We start from the raw sequence: 20,318 nt of genomic DNA, 5'->3' as shown, positions 1-20,318 counted from the left end.
GACACTTTCTTGTGCCTGTTTATGTGATTGGCATAAGCCAGCCAAAGGTAAGTTAAGTTCTGCTTTCTCTACTGGTAGAGATGGGAAATGCACCACTTCATCATTTAAGTTAATTTGATATAAACTTTTTTAAAAGGATAGATGCCATCTACTCAGTGAGTACATGCTTTGCTACAGTGTTGGACCCATGTATTTTTGTTGTCACAAACAAAACACTGAATGGCCACGCCCCCTTTCCTTGGCACTGTTCCTCCTATAGAATGACATGGGCTTTGTGACTTCATAAATATAAGCATTCTAGTCCTGCCGTGCACGACTCCTCCAATATAAAAGCCCTTTACATTCCTTCCTCACTCCAGAGGAGGCTCCAGCAAGGGGCGAGGAAGGAGCTTCTGCACAGCCTACTAGCTAAAGAAAAGGTTGGGGCACTTTCAGAGTGACAGCAAGGGCAGCAGTTCTGTGAGGGTGGAATGTTCCCTTGAGGCCCATGGTGGGAAGGGGTTGGGGATGATGGATTAAGGGGAAAGAGACGAGTAATGGGAGCAGAGTCTCCCTGCCCTGGGTTGGCAAATGTAATGAAAGGGGGCTTGGGAAGGCAAATGGCCACCACCTCAAGCTTGCTGCCTGAGTCCCAGTTGGAATGTACATGAGTGGCAGCAGGAAGCTGCTCTTCTTTCCTCTTTCTCCTTTGGGGAGGGAAAGCCATGGCTGGTTGAGGCAGCTACTGCAGTAACTTCTGTGGAAAAAAAGTAAAATTCTGCTGAAACAGATGAACAGACTACCAAGTTAATTCATAGCATATAATAAATGGTTCTTTGGATGTGGTAATATTAGCAGTTCAGTAGTTTTAAGCACCTTTGTTTCCCTCCTGAAATTTAAACAATGTAAGAAAAATAAAGAGGCCCATGGCGCAGAGCAGTAAAGCTGCAGTATTGCAGTCTGAACTCTGCTCCCGACCTGAGTTCGATCCCAGCAGAAGCTAGGTTTTGGTAGCTGGCTCAGGTTGACTCAGCCTTCCATCCTTCCGAGGTCGGTAAAATGAGTACCCAGCTTGCTGGGGGGAAGTGTAGATGACTGGGGAAGGCACTGACAAACCACCCCGTAAAAAGTCTGCCGTGAAAACGTTTTGAAAGCAATGTCACCCCAGAGTCGGAAACAACTGGTGCTTACACAGGGGACTACCTTTACCTTAAGGGAAATCCATGGCAGGGAAAGGAGGATAGAAATTGAATAAAATAATTAAATAAAATAAATATTGACTTCAAATTTTCACAATTATTGTGTAACCCCTTCCCCCTCTTAAATCTTTGAATCTGTTTGAATATAATACTGAAATCATACTTGATTTTTTGTCTTAATCAGATATTTCAGTTCAAGTATTAGTTGCAATCAGGACATAAAATAGAACATGGAGCACTCCTTAAAATGCTTTATAGCCAATATAAATCATAACCAGCTTGCTAAAGCAAATCACACGTTACTTAGGGCAGCAGAATTTCTTCTGGAAAATGTTCTAATTTTAATGGAAAACCCAAACCACTATACCCACAGAAATAAATGAACTTACACTGTAATATCTTTGTGTAGCATACAGTAGCACTGATAATCCACAATACATTCTGCTGTCCTCCAAAACCAAGCTTTTACGTAGCTGCCTTCTGTGTAGGTGGCTGTAGTATTACAGAGTGCTATTCCTAAGTACAAATGGGAGGGACGGTGGCTCAGTGGTAGAGCATCTGCTTGGGAAGCAGAAGGTCCCAGGTTCAATCCCTGGCATCTCCAAAAAAGGGTCCAGGCAAACAGGTGTGAAAAACCTCAGCTTGAGACCCTGGAGAGCCGCTGCCAGTCTGAGAAGACAATACTGACTTTGATGGACCGAGGGTCTGATTCAGTAAAAAAGGCAGCTTCATATGTTCATATGTTCAATAAGTGTTAACCAGTGTGGTGCAGAGGTTAACAGTGTTGGGCTAAGATATGGGAGACTCTGCTTTGTATACCACTAATTAGAGAGAATAGTGAGTAATAAGATACCTAGAAATAGAACAGAGCTTACATGCTACTAAATTCATTAAGTCAAGGGTGTAACTCTGCTTAAACAATTAACTCTGATGTGCCTAGAATGTAAGACTGGCCCTAGGTTCCAAGGTAAATGACAAAATGTTGGGTTTTTCTTTACTTTTTTCTCCCTTTATAGTTTGTGAAATTGCAGTTTCGTTTTCAGTTGGCAATGATGCATCCCGGAAAGCCCAGGATGGTTGTTCCTTATGGCCTCAAGACTCTACTTGAGGGAGTGAGCAGAGCAGTTCTCAAAACCAGTCCCAGCAACATCACTGAGTTTGCTGCTCTCTATTTCAGGGAGCTGATGATGTTTCGAGAAGGTTTGCTTTTTGATGTTTTAAAAAACGTTAAATACTTGTTTGGTAAAGCATTTGTACTTGTTGGGCCATTGGCAGCAATGGAACCATTTCTTTGTAAATTGCTAGCAAACCTGCCCCTTTCATATGACTGAAATCTGACACCAACTATTAATTTAATTAGCCTTCTCGGCTTTCCTTCCCAGATCACCCTAATTTGGACATTAAAGATCTGGTCAGAGAATTTCATCTATCCAGAGGTAAGCTGCTGAAGGCCTGATTCTGACATGATGAGATACTTGAAAAAACTTTGTAGCAGAAGCTAGTCATCAAAAGGTGTAAAAATGAGCTGAAGTACTTGGTCAAACTAGTTCTTTATATGATGGAACATTTTAAATAGAGGCAAACAAATCACTCTCTGTCTTTTTTGGTTTAACACTCTCTCTGTTGGAGAGAAGGGCCTTAGTCTGGGCACTTCAGAATGTCCCTTGAGACTGCTGCTCTAATGCTGCTTCTGATTGGCTCCAGCAGATCTCACAAGAGATCTGGACAAATGAAACAAGGAAATACATTTCTGCAAATATCCTCAGGCATGATTTATCCTCAGTTTTTTTCTCATGGTAATTTGGGTTGCAGCCTGGGCCACCATTGGGCTCTTCTGGACCCCATTAAAAGTGTACCTCCCCCCACCCCATGTGGGGGCTCTGCCAGCTTGTGAGCCACTGCTGTTCTTCTCCCTTTGAATGCAGCTTCTGTTTCTACACTGGAGACTGGCAAGATTCAGGCTCAAGGAGCTGGAATGGGGAAAGGATGCTTCAGAAGTTTCTGGCTGCATGGCCTGCCCCTTTCAACTAAAACCTCTTTCAATTGAAATTATGAGAACCTGAAAGTATACTCAAACTTAAACCAAATTCCATCCCCCAAATTTTTATATATAAACAGCCCTAATGAAATACACAGTAGTAGAAAATTAGCATGTTTGCATTACCCTTGGGTGTTAACTACTGAGAACTTAGTAGATTGTTAGAATTGCACGCAGATATGAGGCATTGTGTAAGATAGAAACATAGAGTTGGAAGGGTCATCCATTCCAACATCCTTGCACAATGCAGAAAATTCACAGCTACCTCTTCCCCCCACTCCACCCATGACCCCTGCTCAATGCCCAGAGGAAAGCAAAAAGCCTCCAGGATCCCTGAGCCAATCTGGCCTGGCAGGAAATCTCTTCTTGCCCCCAAATTGGCAATCAGCATTACCCAGGACATATAAGAAAGGGCCACAGAAGCAAAGTATTCTTTGCAATTTTAGGGTTGTGAGAAAAACCAGACTTTCCAGCAGGATTTCTTGACCAAGGTCAAGAGGGTGAATAAAGTGTTGTTTATCCATTCTCTGTATAAAGTGCTTTATCTAGCTCTCCTTCTCTGCCCCCCACAACTACTTCATTCCCACTTTCTGCCTTTCCTTCTTGTCTGTTTTGCATTGCCTGGCATGAGCAGGCTGTGCTGCTCCTTCCTACCACAAGAGGTCCACAGGATGCCTTTAGTTCCAGACTCTGGTTTAGAAGGCCTTCTCTTTGCCTGCCAAGATCTTGCTGTTATGACCATAAAATCACAATGCTGACATTTTCCTAGTCCTCCTCTTGTTTCCAGAATCTTGCACAGAAGGTATTGGTCTTTTGGATACAAAGTCAGACAGATGCATGAACTTTTTCTCTTTGTTTTTATTAACATTGCTTAATGTAATGTTTGGTGCCAGTTTGGTGTAGTGGTTAAGTGTGCGGACCCTTATCTGGGAGAACCGGGTTTGATTCCCCACTCCTCCACTTGCACCTGCTGGAATGGCCTTGGGTCAGCCATAGCTCTGGCAGAGGTTGTCCTTGAAAGGGCAGCTGCTGTGAGAGCCCTCTCCAGCCCCACCCACCTCACAGGGTGTCTGTTGTGGGGGAGGAAGGTAAAGGAGAAGGTAAAGGAGATTGTGAGCCGCTCTGAGACTCTTCGGAGTGGAGGGTGGGATATAAATCCAATATCTTCATCTTCTTCTAATGAATCCACAGAGTGCACTAATCCACAGAGTGCACCAATACTGGTTTAATGCTATGAAACTGGGTATGTGGGAAAGAGTACATAAGGAGTAGGCTTTATGCCAGACAGTCTAGGGCCAGCCCTGCTGAGGCATTTGGAAACTGATGGTTGAAAAACTGATTGGCCTTGAAAACTTTTATTGAAATGGAAGGATTCTTTCTGGAACAAACTTGCAGTGATACTGAGAGATCTGCAAATGTACCTTCCCGATGTCATTCTAAAGGGAAATTGCCACATGGGAACTTTATTTGGGTTGGGTCTGAGAGTGGGGTCACCCTTCCCCTGCTCATGTTTTTGGCAGTTAAGGTAGATTCCCCACCCCTTGTACTGTTATTAGCAATGACAGAGAAAGTTTTTGTAGAGAGAATATTGTAAAGAAAATGGTTTCTTGCCAAGCCCTGTCTGTGTAAAAATCTTTGGTTCAGGCTTGAGAGGTCTGCACATTCTTTCCCAGAGACACTCAGGGCGTTTTCCCACAGAGCTTACCGCGGAGCGACGTCCCTCTTCACCATGCAGCATCTGCACGGATTTCCCACCAACTGCTCCGCAGAACCAGGAAGTGCCGGGCCTTTTGCGTCGCAAATGTAAACTGCTAAAAACCAGTTTACGTTAGCGACGCAAAAGCCGCGGCTCTTCCTGGTTCTGCGGAGCAGTTGGTGGGAAATCCACGCAGACGCTGCGCGGTGAAGAGGGACGTCGCTCCGCGGTAAGCTCTGTGGGAAAATGCCCTCAGAGACAACGGTTGATATGACCTTTTTAGACTTCCAGTTTCGGCAACTCTTTGTTAGGAGCAGCTTGGACCGGTGCGTCCAGAGCCACTTCTAAATCCGACAGCAGAGGGGTCTCCCCACAAGAGGAGACTCGATTCTGGGGCCCAGGAAGGGTCCTGGAGGGCAAGCAGCTTGAGCGGTCGAACAGGGATGACAGCGGTGGCTGCACTCCGATCCCAGCTCGCTCCAAGCCTCGCTGTCTCGATCGCCATTTTTAAATGGCTCGAGGGTTGACTGCTGAACTTTTCCTTTTCTTCTTTCAAATTAAGCAACTCTGCATCAGTGGAACAAGCTGCATCACTACTAAGAAAACTGTAGGTTTTCTTTCCTTTTACTACTGAATCCTGAGGCATTGCTTCTGACAAGCAGGAAGAGTGGAGAGCTGGGGTTGAAGCAGAACTTAGACAGAGGCAAAGGCAGAGAAGGGGTGGGAACTCTCTCCTTCTCTTTCGAGGCTTCCAAAAGTTTCTGCCTAACCTGGTGATCTCTATAATCCCTGCATGAGAAGTATGAATCACACTAATTTCTAAATACAGAAGACTTGATGGCTGGATTAGATTGATCTGTTTTAAACTTCCTTCTGGAGAAAGACTTGACTTTGGGAAAGTTGCCTGCAAGTATATATGGATGAGAAGGACAGCTGGTTTAAGAAGTAATTTGAAGCTTATGTTGAAGTCCTCTGAACAAATTTATGTGAGCTCCAATTAGATATTAAAATCCTGGTGGGCTTTGTATATTGGATTATAAAATATAACCTGATTGCTGGTTGAAGGAAGAATACCTGTGCAAATTTTTAAAGTGGATTACAATTCTCTGATGGTGGATGTTATGGATATAACCATTTAATTTTGTTTTTATTTTTATATGATTTGAATATTTTTGGCTTTTGATTCATTTTTCCCACTTTTCTTTTTTTTATATATATACCATACTTGGAGTCTTTCTTATTTTTTATTACCTTTTTGGGAACGTCTAGTTCAGCTTCTGCTTTTTTTTCCTCTTGGGTTGCTTGTCTAATTTTTAATTTTTGATCTCACCTGTGGATTATAAATGGGGCATTCAGCCCTGAATTACAAATTTACATCTTGAAACAGTCGGATGAGCCTGCTGTGATTTGGATTTTAATTGAGCTAACATTGTTAGAAGAGCTGTTATAGTGAATTGTTTCTGTTTTAGTGAGTTGAACTGTTTTAGCTAAGTGGCACTAAGGATGTTGTGCTAAAAAGATTTTGTTTACTATTACTCTTATCATTGTTTTGGGTCTGGTAAATTGTTGACAGAAGCTAGAAGGCGGGTTTTTTTTAAACCATTCTATAACATTGGTGCTGCCTAGCAGAGACTAGTTTACTATAAACAGGAATACTGAGTTCTAAAACAAATTCTCAACAGCAGTATACGGATCTTGTGGCTGTGAGTGCAATTATATTAATAAGGATAGAAAATATAGCTGCGATTGGCTTTAAAGAAAAAATTTAAAAAAGATAATTGAGAAGGTCAACCACCAATATCTTCACCCAGCTCCTCATCTGGTCCAGCAAAATTTACGACCATGCAGGGAGATATGAAAGAGATGCAAAATACTAACTACCATAGCACAGCTGACTAATAAAGGAGATAATATAGGAGAGCAGATGGCAGAGATCAAACAAGAGCTTTTAGAGAACAGCAAACAGACAGCAGAGTCCAATAAAGCCTTAAAGGCATTAGATGCCCAGGTGACGGATAAACTCAAAAGATGGAACAACTGGGAACAGAATAGAATATACATGATTCCAGACTCTTGCAATTGAAAACAGACAGAGCTGCCTATATGCTGAGATTCCAAAACATACCAGAAGATAAAACTAAAAAAAATTACAGAAAATATTAAGTGAAGCCTTGGCTGAAATTCTACAGGTGACTCCTCAAAGGATGGAAGAAGAGTTTGATCAAGTCAGATGAGTGCCATCAAGCTTACGAGATGGAATAAACTGCCCAGTGAAGTTCACTTGAAGCTTACAAGAAAGAGGACCAGAGATGATATTTTGAAGCAAGCAAGAGACAAACCAATGATGATAGCTGGAAATATGGTGAACATTTTCAGAGAGGTACCATGGCCAGTGAGACAAAAGAGGAGAGAATACCAAGCCTTAACAAGCTTCCTGAAAGAAAGAGAAATACCCTATACATGGCTAATGGTGGAAGGCCTTCTTTTTACTTATCAAGAGAACAGGTACAGGATAAACTCCATTTTCAAAGCCCAGAATTTTCTGGATAGAGTGAAAGGAAAAGAGGGGAAGGGAAAGAAAGATGATGAAGAGGAAGAAGAAAGCTCTGGTGAAGAGAATCCAAATGAACCACGGAAATACCTGACAAGACAGCAGGATAAAAAAGATAATGATAAGAAAAATTCATAATGGCATCAATAATATCTATTACTGTGAATGGACTCAATTCTCCTGTTAAAAGGAGAAAGACCTTCTGATATCTGACAAAATTGGAAATGGATATAATTTGTTTACAAGTAACCCATATTTTAACTAAAAACCAACACCTTTTGAAAAATAAGAAACTTGGCAGTTTATTTACAGCAACAGACATGAATTAAAAAAAGGGGGAGTGGCAATATATATTAAGGATAAATTTAATCCACAATTACAGTATGCCTCTGAAGATGGAAGAACCTTATTAGTGGAAATTACAGTGGACAATAAAAAAAATTCTACTGGCAAATATTTATGCCCCAAATGATCATCAAGAGAAATTCTTTCAAGATCTACATCTTAAATTATCAAATTTGGAATATGTGGAATACTGTATAATACTGTATAATAGGAGACTTTAATGCAGTTTCTGACAGAGAACTGGACAAAAAAATACATAAACATATCAAAAGTAAAAGTCTTCAATTGCCAATAAGCTTTGGGAAGCTAGCAGAAGAATGCGATTTGGTTGATGTATGGAGAACAAGATACCCAAATTCAAAAGACTTTACTTATTATTCTCCCAGACATCAAACGTGGTCAAGAAATGATATGTGTTGGCTGTCTACAAATTTGGTTAAAGATCTAATTGAGACAGAAATTCAAACTAGAGTCATATCAGACCATAGTCCTGTAATGGTAAGCTCAAAGGTACATGAATGAGAAGATCATGGAGGTTAAATACTTCTATCCTGAAAGATAAAGACTTTCTTAAAGAATCTAAGGTTGAAATGGAATCCTTTTTCAAACAGAACATAACACAAGATGTAAAGATGCAAGTAGTTTGGGACAATGCTAAAGCATACTTCAGTGGCCTTGCAATTAGTTATAGTGCAAAGAAAAAGAAAGAAAGAACTGAAAATTTTCAAAAACTTATGTTGCAAGCTGGAGAAGCTGAAAAGAACTTAAAAACACAACCAACAAGACAGGAGTTCCAAAATAAGGTTAAAGAAACACAACATCAACTGAACTTCTTATTCATAGAGGAGATGGAGATAAAATTGAGATATGCCAGACAAAACTTTTTTGAGCATGCTAATAAACCTGAAAGGTGGTTGGCCTATAGAATGAGAAAAGAGAACGCCAAAAGAATAATACCGGCTTTGAAAGATGCGAATAACAAAGAGAAAGTTCAAAAACAGGAGATATGCCAAATTGTGGAACAATTTTATAAAAAACTATATGAAGATAAACAAGTTCCCAGGACAGATTTAGAAGATTATATTAACCAAAATAATCTTAATAAATTTTCAGGGCAACAACAAAAATTTTGATTGAACCAATAACAATAAGGGAACTTGGAGACGTAATGGCATCTCAAAAGAATGGTAAAGCCCTGGGTCCAGATGGACTACCTGCGGAATTCTACAAAGCTTTATGAGGAGCCCTTACTGTTACCATTCAAACATCTCCTTTAAAGGATTCAAGACGAAGGCCAAATACCAGCTTCATGGCAAGAAGCTACAATATCCTTAATTAAAAAAGAAGGTGCAGATTTGAAAGATATAAAAAACTATCGTCCAATTTCTCTTTTAAATGTGGACTATAAAATCTTTGCTGCGATATTGGCTCAACGTTTGAAGAAAGTTCTACAGTCCGCAATACATCAAGATCAGGCTGGATTCCTTCCCAGAAGATATTTGAAAGATAATGTTAGAACAGTTTGTAATATATTGGAATATTATGAGACGCATCCAGAGAAACAACTGGCAGTAATTTGTTGAAAAGGCCTTTGATAATGTTCGTTGGCAATTTATGTTACAACAACTGAAAGGTATGGAATGTGGTGAAAATTTCTTGAGAGCAATAGAATCAATATATTCTTCCCAAAGAGCAAGGGCGATGGTGAATGGCAACTAACAGAAGCAATTAATATTCAAAAGGGGACAAGACAAGGCTGCCCACTGTTACCACTCCTTTTTATTTTATGTTTAGAGATATTGAATAATCAGATAAGAGAAGATACGAGTATCAAGGGAGTGGTCGTAAAAGGCAAACAATACAAATTGAGAGCTTTCACAGATGACCTAGTTTTTATATTAGAGGAACCAATAGACTCAATAGACTGTCTTATAAACAAGATCACTCAACTTGGTCACTGGGCAGGATTGAAGATGAACTACCACAAAACAAAATTCTTGACAAAGAATATGATGATAAAACAAATTCAATATCTTCAACAAAAATCAAGGTTTTGTATGAGAAAAGATTCAAATATTTAGGTGTACTTATTTCAAATAAGTGTAGCACTTTAAAAATGTACAACTATGATAAACTACTCAAAGAAATTAAAAAGTCTTGGAAAAATGGCATGATTTGAATTTATCGCTAATGGGAAGAATAGCTTCAATAAAGATGAATATCCTCCCAAGACTATTATTTCTATTTCAAACTATCCCAATATTCTTAAATAGTGGTTTTTTTCAAGAATTGAATAAGATGGTTTCTAAATATATTTGGCAAGGGAAAAACCAAGAATCAAACTAAAGATACTGCAAGATTCTAAATTGAGAGCAGGTATGGGACTTCCAGATTGGCAATTGTACTACAAAGCTTCTGTGCTCTTGTGGGTAAGAGACTGGATACTATTGAATGATAAGAGGCAATTGCTGCTAGAGGGACATGATCTTAATTTGGGCTGGCATGCTTATCTATGGTATCAAAGACTTGAAGGACATTCTTATTTTAAGAATCATTGGTTCCGGAAATCTTTGTATCACACATGGGCATGGTTAAAAACGAGAATTTATCAGAAAATTTCAAGATGGGTATCTCCAGTGGGAGCATTCACTCATCCAAATCATTTAAAACCTAACCAGAGTTATAGATATGATGACCTGCTGGGAAAAGACAATCAACTGAAAACCAGTGAAGAGTTAGAAAGCATGGACATTAAAATGAATTGGTGGTTGAGAATGCAAGTCGAATCTAGGTATGTCAAAGACAAGACGATAGGCTTTAACACAGAAAATATCCATTTGATAAAATTTTTCTAAGTCCTCAAGAAAAGCTAATCTCCAAACTATATGCATACCTACTACAGATGAAGATGCAAGATGAAGTTGTAAAAGATTGTAAGGTCCAATGGGCAAAAAACTTGGGTCATAATATTATGTTAGAAGAATGGGAAAGATTGTGGAAATTCAGTATTAAATTAACCAGGTCAGTAACCTTTAAAGAAAACTTGTATAGGATGTTTTATAGATGGTACATGACTCCATAGAAGTTGTGTAAGAACATAAGAGAAGCCATGTTGGATCAGGCCAATGGCCCATCCAGTCCAACACTCTGTGGCCAAAAAATTATTTATATATATACATTAAATAATATATATATATATATATATATATATATATATATATATATATATATATATATATATATATATATATATATATATATATATATATATATATATATATATATATATATATATATTATTTATATACATACACACATATATATACACACTGTGGCTAATAGCCACTGATGGACCTCTGCTCCATATTTTTATCTAAGATGTATACTAATATGTCTAACAAATGTTGGAAATGTGGTAAACAGGTGGGTTCTTTTTATCATATGTGGTGGTCATGTGAGATGGTGAAGGAATATTGGAAAATGGTTCATGAATTACTACAGAAGATTATGAAGACACAGATTCAATTCAAACCAGAACTATTTTTATTGAACATATTTCCTGAGGACTATTCCAAAGAGATGAGACATTTGTTGGTGCATTTAAATATAGCAGCCAGGATTCTTTTGGCACAAAGATGGAAACTTCAGGAAACTCCCACGAGAAAAGACTAGGTGGGGAAAATTCTGGAAACAGCAGAGTTGGACTTTTTATCCCAGCTGTTGGCTGGGAAATCTAAGGAAGAAGCAAGAAAATATTGGTTGAAATTCTATGCCTGGCTAGATACTCACGACTCTTAAGATTCTCTGGTTTGAACTGATATATCCTTTTTCCTTTATTTCATATTATAAGATTGCTTCTACTGGAAATGTCAAATCCAATAGGTGTTTTAACAAGAAGAATTGTAATATAAAATATCAAAATGCTGATAATGTAAAGCTAAGAGATAATAAATAATATGTGACAATCTATGTATTTTAAGAAAGTATAGCAGATGCAGACTTGTATTTTTTTTAAAGTACTCACTATGCAGATTGACTGATTTGTAACCTTTATTTTTTATCCCTTCTTTATCCTCTATTCCCAATTCTTAAAACTAATAAAAACTTTTAAAATCTGATATGACCTTTTTAACAGATTTCTTACATCTGGAAGATGATGAGCTTGTGGTGCAGAGTGTTAAAGCTGCAGTACTGCAGTCCTAAGCTCTGCTCACGACCTGAGTTCAATCCCCAGTGGAAGCTGGGTTTTCAGGTAGCCGGCTCCAGGTTGACTCAGCCTTCCATCCTTCTGAGGTCGGTAAAATGAGTACCCAGCTTGCTGGAGGGAAAGTGTAGATGACTGGGGAAGGCGATGGCAAACTACCCCGTAAAAAGTCTGCCGTGAAAACGTTGTGAAAGCAACATCACCCTAGAGTCGGAAATGACTGGTGCTTGCACGGGGGATCTTTCCTTTTCCTTTTTCCTTACATCTGAGAAGGCAAAGGAATGTCACTCTTGCCTTGGCTTTTCAATTAACAAAATCCAAAGGCCTTGAGACATGATTTGCACCTGGGAACAGAGGCAAAATGACTTCTAGTAAGTTTCATCCCCACCCCCGTAAATCACATGCTTAACAAGTCAGAGAGAGAGTTACATCACTTCTCAGGTTTCCAGTTGGCCCGACCATACCTGGTGTCCATCAGAATCCTTATTTTATATAAAGGTAGATAGCTTTTGCCTGTCTTGGGCTCAGTGACTACTTGGCGTGAAGTATGTCAGTGGTTACTCAGCCTAGCTTTGAGTGGCATCCATCTTGACTTGCTGTGCCTGTGTGGGCTATGGCCCTCTGTGTCTCTGAAAACCAGGGCATCTTTGTTGCGGGACCTGACAGCCTTTGGATTACGGCTGGTAATTTGGAACTTTGTTTTACTATGCTAGCTAAGCTGGATAAGCATATAGAGTTTGCTATTTTATTCCTTCAAAGTCTTGTCTCCTTTTAAATACTTTTACATCTTAATTAAAATAATTCTATTTTGTCTTGTTGTGGATTTTTGCCTTCATTAGCCTCAAAGCCTGTCCAGAGCTTGGACCCTTGACCATCTACTGGATAATGTTTTAACTTTGAGCTGAAATTTCTTGTTAACTCCCTGAGAGACCAGGAGACTTGTCCTTTCACTCCCATGTCACTGGGAATAGTCAGAAAGGACTGGTGGCAGCTACGCTAGATTAGAGTGAGAATTAGTCTCTCTCTAGTATTTTGTAACTTTGTTTGCCATGCGCTCCCAACCAAGGAGTTCCCAACCCAGGCTTGGGGTGAGCACACCTTGGCAGGTACCTTCTCTCTGGCCGTTTTCCCACTCACGTTTTACTGGCGCCACGACCATCCTGACGCCGGCGAATCTGCCTGGATTTCGCAACAGAAGCTCCGGCGCTCCCAGAAGCGCCGGCGCTTTCCGTCGCTAAGCCGGCGCAAACGTTTTCCTGCATCTTTGCGATTTCCGTTTGCGCTGGCTTAGCGACGGAAGTAGCCGGCGCTTCTGGGAGCGCCGGAGCTTCTGATGCGAAATCCAGGCAGATTCGCCGGCGTCAGGATGGTCGTGGCGCCAGTAAAACGTGAGTGGGAAAACGGCCTCTCTGTGCTAAGGCTAATGCCAGGTAAGGAGTTTGTTTCTGTCAGCAAAACTATGTTGGGGGAAGGGTGAGATTCTCTCCATGTCCCTAATCTGATCTATGAGTTTGTATGGCTGCTATTTCCCTTTAAAAATGGCAGGGAAGAGCCATTCATGAATTTCTCAGCACCATATTTAAATTGGTCTGTAGTTGCTGCTATGAGGTGTAGGAGAAGAAGGCTACAGGTGGGCAGGTATTAGAGAAAACCATCTCTCTGAGTTATGGCTGTTGCACATCGAAAGGGATGGTCTTAGTGATTATGAGACCCTAGGCAAAAGGCCACCCCAGAAGCACTGTCACCCTACCACTGCTACCCTCACGCACTGAAGCCTCACGCACTGTGGCAGTTGGGTCTGTGGAGCCCACCTCTGGTTTCACAAACAAGCCATAGTCATATTTCAGCTGGTTGCTCTCATTGGCAAAGGATCAGATGATGAAACTTCCAAAGTGGATTTGGCGGAAGCCCAGGGCTTTTAAGCAACAGCCAGTTTTTCTTGACCTGATTTTAACTTCCTTTGTATTTGCTGTCTTGCAGTAGAAGGATGGGCTGAAGCTGCAGGAACAGCCGCAGGTCGCGGGCCACCCAAAAGGTCTGACATAGGAGATGGAACAGCTCCGATGTGTACGGAACCCAAACGGAAGGAGAAATCGACTGACACCGAAGAGGACCAAATCTGTGAAGAACCTGCACGTGAACTGAGCACCAAGACTACCCAATACCCATCAAACCATGACGCCGTGATAGATAAGGCTGGGGATGAGAAGGCACGTGAACTTGCCTATGTCCCAGCTGATCCTGCCCAGCTAGCAGCACAGATGCTAGGTAACGAATGTGTTGCATATGAACCTGAATTGAAGGATGTGGCTATCTCTGTGCAGACCCTTCCTAAGTTATCCCAGTCCACAGCGGATGTCACGGCTGCACCAGCAGAAGCTGCTGAAGCCGCTGAAGAAGAAGCACCTGCCCCAGAAGCAGCACCTGTAGAAGCAGAGCCGGCAGAAACAGAGCCTGCAGAAGCAGCGCCTGCAGAAGCAGAGCCTGCAGAAGCAGAGCCTGCAGAAGCAGAGCCTGCAGAAGTAGCGCCTGCAGCTTCTGCACAGTCTGTCAGGGCTGAGCCAGACACTCGGAGTCAGACCTCCGTTCTTGGGGAGGTAGTTACCTCAGGCAGTCAGGCTGAGCTACCACCACCTGATGATGTAGTAGAAGAAGCTTCCTCAGACCCCTTGCAGGAAGAACCACCACCCCCGGCACCACCACCTCCTCCTGATAAAGACCCTTTGCAGGCTGAATCTTGTCCAAGTGAAATTGAGGTCACATCAGACCTACAGCTCACACCCATGGGTGTCGAGGATCCCGATGCTGGTGGAGAGGCCCCACCTTACATAGAGCAGTTTCCACAGCAAATAGTTATTCCTTTCATAGACAACGTAGCATGTCTTTTAGATCCACTAACGGCGTCACTAAATGCAGGTCAGTTTACATGCACTAGTATTCTAGATCCATCTGCAGATGATGCAGAATGTGACTATGACAGAATGGATACTACAGAGCAACTGAGACCAACTGACCCAGGTTTTATTATGTCAGGTAAGAAATCAAGATCTTTTTGAATCCTGTGTATGCTGTATTGTAACCATACTGTAGTTCCATAATTAACCAACTGGTCCATCTCCTCAAATGTGCTTGTGCTGTCTGGAACCCAGCTGAAACCAGTGGGGCTTATGCCAGCAGAGCTCCTTGAGGACTGGAGCCATAGTTATTTAAATGCAACTACCCATGGCAATGCAACGCTGAGCTAAATAATTGGTCAGTCTTCCTCTACAGTGTCTTCAGCACTTGCTTAGCTGGAATGGGCATGTATGGAATTATCCCCATAGGTTGCTTCCAGATGCATGGCTAATCATGAGCAAGCCTCATAATGTGCCTCGCTTGCATGTTATGTGACCCAGTCTTCTACTGAAACTGTTATGGTCTCTGTATCGTTTCCTGCAAAGACGTTGGTGGGGCAAGGCAACACTTCGGAAAGGAGTTGTGAGGAGCTGCAGTGTTTGTTTCAGCTTTTATGGAAACTGTTATTAGACTTTCTCACGGTAGACCTTGGGGTCATAGTAGATAGCTTAGTGAAAGTGTCAACCCAGTGTGCTGTAGCAGTGAAAAAAGCAAACTAAGTTAGGGATTATTAGGAAATGGACTGAAAATAAAATGGCCAATAATGTAATGCCCCTGTATAGATCTATGGCGCAGCCTCATTTAGAATTCAGTATACAGTTCTGCTCACCATATCAACAACAAAAGCCTTCATTGGCATATATCAGATTATAAAAATAGATAAACAGATATAGAAATAACAAAAACAATCATAGGCAGATATACATTGGACAATCGATCCTCGATTACCAAACTCAAGAATAAAGCAACCTTTTCGGTTATTTCGGATGAAAAATGGACTGAGAATAAAATGGCCAATAACGTAATACCCCTGTACAAATCTATGGCATTTAGAATTCAGTGTACAGTTCTGCTCACCATATCTCCAAAAGGACATGGAAGAGCTAGAAAAAGTACAGAGGAGGGCAAGCAAGATGAGTAGGGCATTGGATCACCTTCCCTATGAGAAAGGGCTGAAGAGCCTGGGATGACATGATAGCATTTTATAAAATTATGCATAGGAAAGACAGAGATGACAAAGAGAAATGTTTCTCCCTTTCCCAAAATACTAGGACTGGAAGGTGTCCAATTAAATTGATGTACGAAGGTTCAGGATGGTCAAAAAGAAATACTGCTTTACAGAGTGAGTGATTAAAATGTGGAATTAACTGCCAGAGGTTGTGGTGACGGCCACAGGAATAAACAGCTTTTAAAAGGGATTAAATAGATTCATGGAGGATAAGTCTGTCAATGGCTACTGGCCATGTTGACTGAGGGTAACCTCTTCATTCAGAAGCTCTAAGCCTCTGAATCCAAGAGCCAGGAGGCAACATCAGGCGTATACCGTTTTTGGCTCTCCATAGGAACTGGCTGGCTCCTATGTGAGACAGGATGCTGGACTAGATGAATGGTCAGATCCAGCAAGACTCTTCTTATGTTCTTATTTTGAATCCAAATTGCATACCTGCTCATGCCAGCTAGAAGAGTGTTGTGTGTGACTGTAACTTAACTTTTTTATTTTTAAACCAAGTATGTAGAATCTCAGCCATGGCGTTAATGTGGGGGGTTGCATTTAAAACAAATGGTGGTGGTTGCCTGCGCTGTCCCCTAAAGCCCAGGCTCCTGCAGATGCTGTACAGGAAGTGGCCTAAGCACTTGTTGCTGAGAAACAGAAATTCTGCTCTGCCAGAGGCTTGGTGTGCTTTCATGACATGGAGCTGCCTTTTCCCCTCCTCCTCTTCTGCAACAAGTTTATAGACCACCCCCTCTTGGCATCTGGAGAAGCCCTTCTGTCATCTTCCCTACAACTCCATCTGAATTCACTGAATAGAGCCCCTAGAAGTCACTTCCCATTACAGAGTTAGGTAGTGAAGATATGAAAGCATGTTGGAGAAGAGAAAATATGGAAGGGAAAATGTATTTGTAAGATATTGGCATGGCTGGGCAGCAGAAACAAGGTTGCAGCAGTAGAAGCAAGTCTTGTGGCTGAGGAAATATTTTCCCATTCTCATGTTTGGGCACTCCTAAATGTAAACAAAGCTGTGTGCTGCTGGCCTAAATGTTACCTCTCCCAGAAGCACTGAAGGACACAGGTATCTAACACAAGCACTATAGTTTTTAGAAGCTGGTCTTGGAATCCACAACAATCGCTATTGTGACACAGTAGTGAGAAGAAAATAGAGCAGAGGTGCAGAGTTGCTTATAGACACTAATTATTGAACAGCCTAGACAAACTGGACTTGTCCTGCCTGTCCTAGCTGTGGGATTTCTTGGCGGCTTTATTTCCCCCGGAGAACGTATTCCTGCATGCTTGGAGACTGCAAGCTGTAACTCTTCACTGTGAAGAAACAAGATCAAAATGACACTATGTAATCAGCCAGACAGGTTCTTTAAAAAGAAGCTTCTCAATCATAACTGCAGCTTTGCTGCCACTGCAGCAACATCGTTCCTGTCTTTTTCAGCCATGCCAAACACTTGCCTTTTTCTCTAAGAATCCTCTCTTGAACATGCTTTCTTGCAGCAGTAAACTGTATGTAAGGCTGTACAATATGACTGCAGTTTGTAGCTCCTAGCAGATGGTCTTTCATGCCAGCAAATTCTCTTTAAATTTTTATTTTATAGCATTGGCAACAAGCGAACCAGGACAACCACCACCATATTCTAATGTATGGACTCTCTATTGTCTAACTGATTTGAAACAACAAGGTCGTAAGTCACCTCCACCACCTCTTCCATCTATGGGATCTGGTGCTCCCGTTCCCCAGGCAACCCTATTTTTATCTAGCGGTAAGGATCAACCACAATATCTACAGCCGCAGATGATACAACAAGGTCAACCGCCAAAAGCGTCCTCTCCAACTTATGTGATGATGGAAGATGGGAAGAAGGGAAATGCACCACCTTTCATTTTAGTGGGCTCTTCTGTTCAGAATAAACAGGACTGGAAACCTATCCCTGGCCATACAGTCCTTACGCAGCCGGACACTGGTGGTACCGTGAGAAGGTTTGCGACAATACCTGTACCGGTCGCCAGGGCAGCGGATCCAAAAATGGCCAATCCCAGTTTTAACTCAGCACAGGATAGCGGTAGACCTCCAACTCCAGTTTTTCTTTCAGTTGCCATACCACTGGAAGATGTAATGACTGGGAAGATGGGCTCGGGAGCTGGAGATAAGGCACCCTTTGCAGGAAGCTATGGTATAGCTGGAGAGATAACATTTACTACTGCCTCAATACGCAGAACAGAGTAGTGAGAAGGTAGGTAGATTAATTCATGCATGCTTACAATCCGGGTTGAGAAACTCTGTTTTTAAAAGTGGCCACTCTTAAACAAGGATTCAGTAGTGTGTTAAATCCTTTCTAAGTTTGCTAGTGGAACCACAAAGGAGGCATAAAAATAGGCCAAATAGAATTGCATGTTTTAAAATTGCATGGTGATTCCAAAACCCACAGCTGTATTTCTGCTAACTGCTTCAGGTGAGCTGATCTCTATTACCTGGAGATCAGTTGTAATTCCAGGGGATCTCCAGCTATCACCTAGAAGTTGGCAACCGTAAAACTTGCTCAGTTCTTAATCAAATAATGTCCTAGCTTTTTCATTGTGGGAGGATTTGCTACTGTTATATGATTGTGGGTTTATTTGCAAGCAGGGCTTTTTTTGTAGAGAAAGCCCAGCAGGAACTCATTTCCATATTAGGCCACACATCCCAGCATCACCATTGTTTTATAGAGGCCTTTTTTATAGAAAAAGCCCAGCAGGAACTCATTTTCACATTAGGCCATATCCCCTGATGCCAAGCCAGCTGGAACGGCATTCCTGCTCAAAAAAAGCCCTATTTGCAAGAATAATGGAAATGGCCGTATTGTGTTTGAGAGGTTTATTGTGTTTGGGAGGTTAAAATATAGAGAGAATGAGGGCTAAAGTACTGAGCCTGGTACAAAGTTGCAATATGAGCTCCCAATCACACAATTCCGCCCCCTGCATTGTTGTATCTAATTCTGAAGTGGACCAATAGATAGTGGCTAAAAAAAATCTATACAATGGGGCCCAGGAATGCCAGGGTGGGGATTTTTGTGCAAAAAATCCCCAGCTTTGCAGGAAAAATAAACTTTTGTGGGAAGCTCCCCTCCTTACAATAGAAGTAATGCCTGTAGCTTTGGGATCTTGGGTGCCATTTTAAGATTTGTTGCACAACAACATTGTGAACTTTCCAAGTGTTAATTTCTTTCAGTCAAAAGGGTGGGGTGGGGAGAGACTGAAAAAGGTAAAAGATGGCATGAAAAGGAGAAAGAAAAAGCAAGACGCTGAAGTGAGGAGAAAGCTAGTAAAGGTGGGTGGGAGAGAAGGAAAGGGGAAAGGCTGCTGGGTGGAAAGAAGCTGAAGACATGGGGTGGAGATAAAACTGTAGATCGGGTGGGGAACCTTGTTTCTGCCAAGGGCCATATGGATATTCTTTACATCATTTGAGGGCCATAAAAAATTATCAACTTAAAAAAACAGTGCTCCACAAAGGAAGAATGATTCAGGCCAGCAAAATTAATGCAAATAATTGTTTTTCTATTTGAAGTCATTTGGGGAGAGCTCTTAAAAGGAGACAGTGCTGTGTGGGATATGACTGGGGTTCAAGGTATTCTTGTAACTCTACATAAGAGATGGACTGCAAACAGTAGTATTTGCTTTGACAGTTGTTACCAGGGCTTTCTTTGAGCAGGAACACACAGGAACACAGTTCTGGCTGGCTTGATGCCAGGGGGTGTGGCTTAATATGTAAATGAGCTCCTGCTGAGCCTTTTCTACAAAAAACCCTGTGCGGAACAATGGTGACATCAGTGGGTGTGGCCTAATATGCAAATGAGTTCTTGCTGGGCCTTTTATACAAAAAAGCCCTAGTTGTTACTATTTTAAAAGTTATGTTTTAGTGAAGAAAAGGCAGTGTTTAAATTTCAATGATGTGTTTTTTCACCTCTAGGTTGAGAAGAGGTGCTGTCTGAATTTCACTCCACAATGGAACCTGCATCTTTAATAAGAAATTGATTACCTAATACAAGCAATCAATAAAACAGTGCCAACAATCTGAATCAGAATGTGTTCCCCTCCCTGCCCCCCAGAAAAACATGTTGCTGGTGTAATACAGATTAAAAAAAAATAAGCAGGGTAGCCAAACGCATCAGAGCCAACATGGTACAATGGTTAGAAGGCTTTGGCTAGGATC

At 41.4% G+C, this 20,318-nt stretch overlaps 1 protein-coding gene across 4 annotated transcripts; it reads left to right on the top strand.

The window, feature by feature from the left end:
* Positions 1 to 319: 319 nt before the first annotated feature.
* On the top strand, positions 320 to 20,184 carry LOC132575265 (calcium-binding tyrosine phosphorylation-regulated protein-like). Of its 4 annotated transcripts, none has more exons than XM_060243892.1 (6): positions 320 to 419; positions 2,195 to 2,378; positions 2,561 to 2,614; positions 13,993 to 15,030; positions 18,211 to 18,363; positions 20,076 to 20,184. In XM_060243892.1, the coding sequence occupies exons 2-5, from the start codon at positions 2,228 to 2,230 to the stop codon at positions 18,354 to 18,356; spliced, it is 1,389 nt and encodes a 462-aa protein (XP_060099875.1). In that variant the 5' UTR covers positions 320 to 419; positions 2,195 to 2,227; the 3' UTR covers positions 18,357 to 18,363; positions 20,076 to 20,184. The 4 variants fall into 4 exon arrangements, with proteins under 4 accessions (XP_060099875.1, XP_060099874.1, XP_060099873.1 ...); XM_060243891.1 differs by having other exon boundaries at positions 13,993 to 15,045; positions 18,223 to 18,363; XM_060243890.1 differs by having other exon boundaries at positions 13,993 to 15,045; positions 17,728 to 18,363.
* The last annotated feature ends 134 nt before the right edge of the window (positions 20,185 to 20,318 follow it).

This window comes from Heteronotia binoei, chromosome 7 (genome assembly GCF_032191835.1).
Source record: "Heteronotia binoei isolate CCM8104 ecotype False Entrance Well chromosome 7, APGP_CSIRO_Hbin_v1, whole genome shotgun sequence".
NCBI classification, from domain to species: domain Eukaryota; kingdom Metazoa; phylum Chordata; class Lepidosauria; order Squamata; family Gekkonidae; genus Heteronotia; species Heteronotia binoei.
The sequence above is the reverse complement of the archived record's forward strand: the minus strand, read 5'-3'. Positions and strand labels throughout refer to the sequence as shown.

What these genes read in the sequence shown, in the direction of transcription:
- LOC132575265 (XM_060243890.1), top strand. Translation starts at nt 2,228, where the DNA reads ATGATGCATCCCGGAAAGCCCAGGATGGTTGTTCCTTATGGCCTCAAG. An exon ending in GCTGATGATGTTTCGAGAAG is followed by an intron (nt 2,379 to 2,560) that starts GTTTGCTTTTTG and finishes TTTCCTTCCCAG; the next exon opens with ATCACCCTAATTTGGACATT. An exon ending in CCCAGGTTTTATTATGTCAG is followed by an intron (nt 15,046 to 17,727) that starts GTAAGAAATCAA and finishes TTTATTTTATAG; the next exon opens with CATTGGCAACAAGCGAACCA.